The 7,449-nt window shown below is 41.9% G+C and overlaps 1 protein-coding gene across 1 annotated transcript; it reads left to right on the top strand.

Annotated features, from left to right (window-relative positions):
* The first annotated feature begins 1,932 nt into the window (after nt 1–1,932).
* On the top strand, nt 1,933–7,242 carry SMIM23 (small integral membrane protein 23). Its single transcript, XM_050793373.1, has 4 exons — nt 1,933–2,103; nt 6,352–6,403; nt 6,604–6,671; nt 6,902–7,242. Exons 1-4 carry the CDS (start codon nt 1,999–2,001, stop codon nt 7,112–7,114), a joined length of 438 nt encoding a protein of 145 aa, XP_050649330.1. The 5' UTR covers nt 1,933–1,998; the 3' UTR covers nt 7,115–7,242.
* The last annotated feature ends 207 nt before the right edge of the window (nt 7,243–7,449 follow it).

The following is a 7,449-nucleotide window of genomic DNA, read 5'->3' as shown; positions in this document are numbered from 1 at the left end:
CCATGTCCCTACAAAGGACACAAACTCATCCTTTTTTATGGCTGCATAGTATTCCATGGTGTATATGTGCCACATTTTCTTAATCCAGTCTGTCACTGATGGACATTTGGGTTGATTCCAAGTCTTTGCTATTGTGAATAGTGCCGCAATAAACATACGTGTGCATGTGTCTTTATAGCAGCATGATTTATAATCCTTTGGGTATATACCCAGTAATGGGATGGCTGGGTCATATGATACAAATTGTCCCTCTTTGCAGATGACATGATTGTATATTTAGAAAACCCCATTGTCTCAGCCCAAAATCTCCTTAAGCTGATAAGCAACTTCAGCAAAGTCTCAGGATACAAAATTAATGTGCAAAAATCACAAGCATTCTTATATACCAGTAACAGACAGAAAGCCAAGTCATGAATGAACTTCCATTCACAATTGCTTCAAAGAGAATAAAATACCTAGGAATCCAACTTACAAGGGATGTAAAGGACCTCTTCAAGGAGAACTACAAACCACTGCTCAGTGAAATAAAAGAGGACACAAACAAATGGAAGAACATACTATGCTCATGGATAGGAAGAATCAACATCGTGAAAATGGCCATACTGCCCAAGGTTATTTATAGATTCAATGCCATCCCCATCAAGCTACCAATGAGTTTCTTCACAGAATTGGAAAAAACTGCTTTAAAGTTCATATGGAACCAAAAAAGAGCCCGCATTGCCAAGACAATCCTAAGTCAAAAGAACAATTTCTTATAAAACTATCATGCCATGATGCTATGGCCCAGCAATTGCACTTTCAGGCATCTATCCCAGGGAAATGAAACTTACATTTACCCAAAAACATGTACAAGAATGTTCATATCACCTTTACTCGCAAGAGTCAAAAACTGGAGGCAGCCGGCTTTTGAGCATGTTTGGAACATGTCCTTCAGCATGGCATACGCATATCACAAAATACTACTCAGCAGTCAAAAGGAATCAATACTGATACATGCAACAAATTGTGTGAATTTCCAGGAGTTACACTATTTTTTTTTAAGTCAATCCGCAAAGGTTAACTACTGTTTCGTTCCACTTATGTAGCATTTGGAATAAACAGATTTTAGAAAGAGAGAGCAGATGAGTGGTTTCCAGGAGTTAGGGACAGCGTGGGTGGGGTCGGGAGGCAGCAGCCATCACGAAGCAGCACAAAGCCCCTTGTATTTTGAAATTCTTCTGTGTCTTGACTGTAGTCCTAAGTGCACAAACCTACACAAAATTGTTTAGAATTAAACACACACACATACACACACAAATGAGAACAAGTAACACTGGGGAAGTCTGCGTAGAATTGATAGAGTGTATCAATGTCCACATCCAGGCTGTGATCTACTGCAGTGAGACAGGATATTACTGTACCATTGGGGGGAAACCTTGTAGAGGGTACACAGGATCTCTCTGTATTGTTTCTTACAACTGCATGTGAATTACAACTATCTCCATACATTTTTCAATTAAAAATAGCTTTTATTTATTTATTTATTTATTTTCTGTAATTTTTAAAAAATAGAGACATGGTCTCGCCATGTTGCCCAGGCTGGTCTCGAACTTCTGGACTCAAGCAATCCTCCAGCCTCAGCCTCCCAAAGTGCTAGGGATTACACGTGTGAGCCGCTGCACCCAATCTATTGTTTTTATATTTTAGAATTAGTATTTTTATTAAAAACTTGCAAATATAGAAGAAAATAATCAGAAAAATCATCATCCTGAAACATAATATTTTGATGCATTTCTTCCTGATCTTTGTTTTCTACACTCATATGAAAAATAAAAGTGAGGGAAGGGACTAAAACTCAGGGTGGTGGGAAGGTGGGAACCTTGCTGTCCCCACCTTCTGTGACATCAGAACTCAATGTTTGCAGGATGCCTGGTGACCACAGGTGGGGGAGGGGAAGGGTACCCTTCTGCCTGTTGAGTGAGGGGACCTTCGTCCACCCAGGCAGCCAGATCTGAGGCCATGGCAACCCAGCAAGTGGGCAGCAGGAGGCGGGTGGCAGCAGAGCGGGTGGCAGCCCAGCTGCTTGAACGGAGAAGGGACAGCCACTGTGATGACAAGAAGCAGGTGAGGCCAGGCCGGGTACATGCTGCTTTCCTCCCACCTGGGCTTCTTTTGCCACTCCAGACAGACTATAAGGCCCTCGAAGCCCGGGAGGAACCTTGGACCCAACTGTCCCTGGACCCCACTCTGGTGGAGCACAGCTTAGGGGCTTAGGCACTTCTTGGCGGGGCCGTCACTGACACTGTCTTATTAAGTTCTCAGCACTGCCAGCAGAAAGTATGTTCCAGAAGGACTGGGCTTTTTGTTGAGTTTCCCACTGAATCCCTAGTGCCTAGCATGGTGCTTGGTGCCTAATAGATGGTGAATGAGTGAATGAACTGAAATAGGATTATACTCCTGAACTGGACAGCTCCTGGAGGATTCATTCGCAGGGCTGAAATTCAACACTCACGTGGGATTTCGTCAAAATGGAAAACATTAATGCTTGCTGCACACAGCCTGGTGCATCCACACCCCATCTCTTAGATGCTATCAACCTCATTCACAGAGGGTAAACTGAGGCCCAGAAAGGCAAAAGGGCCATACAGCTGGGACATAACAAGATTTGAAAACACATCTGTCTGATTTTAGAACCCCCTGAAATCAGGTTCATCTGCTATAAGAATCCTGAACAAGGGTTTATTCTGAGGATAAGAAGAAGCTGTCAAAGGGTTTTAAGCAGAGCAATGAACGAGTCAGCTCTGCTGTCTCTGTTTTCAAAAGACATGTTCACTCATTAATTTACTGTATATGCACCAAGTGCTTCCTATCTGCTGGACCTTGTAGCATATAACAGGGGCCTTCATGGGCACCCATCATGCTGTGGCTTTTCCTAAAAAGTGTTCCCTAGACACCAGACCCCAGGAATGCTCCTTTTAGAAACATTCTTTATAGAATTCTGTGGCTTGAGGAAGGCTACATACCCTCATCCCCTCCTGAAGACTGACGCTGCTCATTCATGTAAGGAAGGCTCTGAGAAGTCCTTCAACAAAGAAGTCTGCTTAGCTTTGTTTACCACAGCATTTCCCACCTTGATTCTGCCAGAGTCCCATTGTTTCTTTTCTTTTCTTTTTTTTTTTTTTTTTTTTTTTTTTTTTTTTTTGAGACGGAGCCTCGCTGTGTTGCCAGGCTGGAGTGCAATGGTGCAATCTTGGCTCACTGCAACCTCCACCTCCCAGGTTCAAGTGATTCTACTACCTCAGCTTCCCTAGCAGCTGGGACTACAGGTGCCCATCACCACACGCAGTTAATTTTTGTATTTTTAGTAGAGCCAGGGTTTCACCCTATTGGCCAGGCTGATCTCGAACTCCTGACCTCGTGATCCACCCACCTCAGCCTCCCAAAGTGCTGGGATTACAGGCGTGAGCCGCCGTGCCCGGCCTGCTTCTTTTTTGAAAGACTTTTCAGTGTATTTCAAAATCCATTTTACAGACGAAGAAACTGAGGCTCAGAGAAATTATTTGGCTCAAGCCCCAAGACGACACAAGCAAAAGGACTCAATCCTAGTCCGTGTTCCTTCCTTTGCCTCCATGCAGCACAGTATGGAAACCAGCAGCAAGCATGCTGGGGGAGAAATCAACCTGTAAAATACGTTGATGGAGGACTGGTGAGACACACAGAAGAGCTTCCAGGCCACGAAAACTCATCGGCCATTTTAAAGATTGTGACAGTTAGTGCGTGTCTTCCATGAAAAGATTCCTAAGGAATATTGTTAAGAAAAGAAAAAGGACCCTAATATTAAATGTACAGTGTGATGATTTTGCATTGGGTGTACACACAGATCAAACTGTAGAACATTTCTCGCACCGAGGGAAGCTCTTTCGGGGCTCCGCCCACCTGGCATCCCACCCCCATAGCAGTGATTCTGATTTCTGTCATCGTAGCTGAGTTTTCTATGTTCTCGAATTTCATGTAAATGGAATCATACCATGTATACCTTTGTGTCTAACTTCTTCCACTTATTGCTGTGTCTGTGAAACTCAACCAGTTGTTGCTATGTAACATGTTTATTTTTTTAAGTTAATAATAATGTAGTTGCTAGTATTATAAAGAAAATTATCTGGGGAAGAGACAAGTTAGACAAATCTTTCATCTTCTTTGTTTAGTACTGGGTCTAAATGTTACTTCACATACTTGGGTGTCTAAGAAATTTATTCTTTTTTTAAGGCAAACTAAATCTGACTCAGCCACAATCTAGTGAGTTTGGGGGAAATCGGATGTAGGTCAATATGCACACACACACAAACACACACACACACATATTTGAAAAACAAGAAGACTTTAAAAGCATGGTCAAAATTTCCACATTAGCGGAAAAAGAAGAATTAAACTCAATAGTATAAATAAAAAAGACAAAATCAGAAATTAATTAAATGTAAAGCAGACAAACAGTGAAATTAACCATTTTTAATTGGTAAAATTAAATTAAAAATTGGAAAACTTTTAAATAGACTAAACAAAAAACATACATAGAGAGAACACACTAATTACCAATATCCAGAATGAAAGAGGTCTCTCGTTTCCTCTCTTGACCTCTTTTCTTTAAATACATGTTTAAAAAGAATTGAAGAGGATTATTATCATGACTCTTACAGGCATTAAAAGAATATTAAGGTAATATTAGGAACAATTTGATGCCGATACATTTAGGTGAAATGGATAAATCTTCCTGGGCAGCACAACTTCCAAAATGGACTCAAGAAGAAATAGTCTTAATAACTACAGGCCCAAAAGTTTCAACCAATAAATTTTATCGATCATTGGAGATGAAAATAATACCAGTCTTACACAAATTATTTTATAAAATAGAGGAGAAGGGAGTTCTTACCAATTCATTTTAAGGGGGTAACAAAACCTTGATACCAAAACTTTACAAATGTACAGAAAAAAAAATTTTTTTTCTTTGAGACAGAGTCTTGCTCTGTCACCCAGACTGGAGTGCAGTGGCGCAATCTTGGCTCACTGCAACCTCTGCCTCCCAGGCTCAAGCAATGTTCCTGCCTCGGCCTCTTGAGTAGCTGGAATTACAGGCACCTGCCACCATGGCCAGCTAATTTTTGCGTTTTTAGTAGAGACAGGGTTTTGCCATGTTGGCCAGGCTGGTTGCAAGCTCCTGACCTCAAGTAATCACCTCGGCCTCCCAAAGTGTTAGGATTACAGGCATGAGCCACCATGCCCAGCCTAGAAAAAATTTTAAACCAATCCCTTATGAATGTAGATGTAAGAAATCTCAACAAAATAGTAGCTTGTCAGATCACACGATATACAAAAAGGCTAGCTAATGCATCATGAACAACTAGAGTTTACTGAAGAAACTCACTTGGCTCAATATTTAAAACACAATGCAATTTACCACAAAAATGGGGACACGTATAGTTGCTCAGTGGGTACAGAAAAGTCAGTGGTGGTTTCTTATAAACTTAAACATACATTTGCCATATAACCCAGCATTTGCATTTTTGAATATTAACCCAAGAGAAATGTGAACATATGTCCATACAAGGATTCGTATATGAGTGTTCACAGCACTTTTATTCATAATAGCCCCAAACTGGAAACAACCCAAAGGTCTATCAACAGGTGAAGAGACTAATTGTGCAATATTCTATGTTCATATAAAATAAATACTCATCAATCAAATACACAATATACTCATCAATAAAATTGAGCACAAAAAAATGGAGGCATTTCAAAAACGGTATCTTAAGCAAAAGAAACTAAATGCAAAAGCACACCTTGTATAATTCCACTTATACAAGGTTATGGAACAGGCCAAACTACTCATAGTGACAGAAAACAGATGAATGGTTCTCTCCAGGCAGGGCAGGAGTGAGAATGGAATTGACTGCAAAAGGAACCTTTCTAAGATGATGGAAATGTTCTACATCTTGATTGGGGTGATGGTCTACAGGTATAGACATTTATCAAAACTCATCAGACTCATCAGACTATACATTTTAAATGTGTGTGTTTTATTATATGTAAATTATATCACAAAGAAGTTTGATCTTAATTTCAAGATCAATTAAAACGAAAGATGTTTAAATGAGAAAAAATGAAAATTCAACATCAGTGAGTTGCCATGTTATCTATTTCTTCAAAGCTTGGGAGTTTTGTAGTAAGCAAGTGTGACTTAGATAACTAGAACAAAAGTTAAGCTCAAAAAACTGTCTTATAAGCATGCCCATGCCTGGGCCTTTGTGATGGAAGCAGGCGGACCTGAAGAGAATTCATCCTCATGTTCTTCCTCCTCCTCCTCTTCTTGCACCCTAGACGCTGTTGGCATTGCTGATCTTGGTGCTGTACTTGAGCACAGGGATATCGGGTGAGCATTCTGGAATCTGAGAAAGAAGGAACCAAATCCACATGAAGCTTGGTGGAGTATTCCAAAGATGGTTGCTTGTTAAGGAGACCTCCATAACCTGCCTTCTCCTACTGACCCTTCGTCACACTGGGATGACTAACCATGTTTATTTCAATTAGTGCTCATTTGCTCTTAAGAGGTGATGTTTGTGCCTGTTTCAGGAAGCAGTTGGGAGGTGTCAGAAAGGATCAGAGAATGTAACTACTACCAGAATCTTGTAGTTTCCCAGGTAACATATCCAGCAAGGTACTGAGGTGAGGCAATCTGGGAAGGCTTTCCAGAGGAGGTGTCATTGGCAACATGGGTCATGAAAGATAAGTAGGAGCTGGCCAAGTGTAGAAGGTGGGTACTATGAGCACGATGAATAGCACGTGCAAAGGCCCAGGGATCTTTTTGAAACCAGTGGGGGCGGGGAGGAGGGTCCTATCTGAGAAAGCCACTTCCGTGTCTGCCTTCCAGGGGCTTGAATATCAGACCGATGAGCCTTCGGAAGAACCGATAAAGACCATCAGGAACTGGCTGAAGGAGAACTTGCATGTCTTCTTGGAGAAGTTAGAGGAAGAGGTGCGAGAGCTGGAGCAGCTAGTGCGGGACCTGGAACTGTGGCTGGATGCTCTTCTGGGAGAGCCACACCTGGAGGAGCACTGCTCCACACATAAAAGTCACATGTGAGGGGTGGGCCTGGGGCCTGGGGAGAGCACAAAGGTGGGGAGGGGTTGCCAGGGATTTCTCTAAGCAGGGCAGAGGTCTGATGCTTGAAGTTCCAGGCAGGCAAGAAAATAAAGTAGTTGGGAAATGAAGTCCGCTGTTCACATTCATGAATGCTGACAGAAACAGCCTTGGCGAAACACCAGAGCCCGGCTGAGATATTCTCCCTGGCACCATGACATGGCCCCCTGGAACAAACACGGGCTTCAGAGCCAGCCATGGGTTCAGGACTCTTCTACTTTCTTGAGACGTTGTGTAAGTTTCCTTAACCTGAGACTCAGTTTCCTCACATATAAAAA

Source organism: Macaca thibetana, chromosome 6 (genome assembly GCF_024542745.1).
Source record: "Macaca thibetana thibetana isolate TM-01 chromosome 6, ASM2454274v1, whole genome shotgun sequence".
Taxonomy (NCBI): Eukaryota; Metazoa; Chordata; class Mammalia; order Primates; family Cercopithecidae; genus Macaca; species Macaca thibetana.
Note: the sequence above shows the minus strand (reverse complement) of the source record. Positions and strands in the feature narration are given on the sequence as shown.

Coding starts and splice junctions, on each gene's coding strand:
- SMIM23 (XM_050793373.1), top strand. CDS start 1,999: ATGGCAACCCAGCAAGTGGGCAGCAGGAGGCGGGTGGCAGCAGAGCGG. Junction 2,104..6,351: donor ACTGTGATGACAAGAAGCAG/GTGAGGCCAGGC, acceptor CTTGCACCCTAG/ACGCTGTTGGCATTGCTGAT. Junction 6,672..6,901: donor AGAATCTTGTAGTTTCCCAG/GTAACATATCCA, acceptor TCTGCCTTCCAG/GGGCTTGAATATCAGACCGA.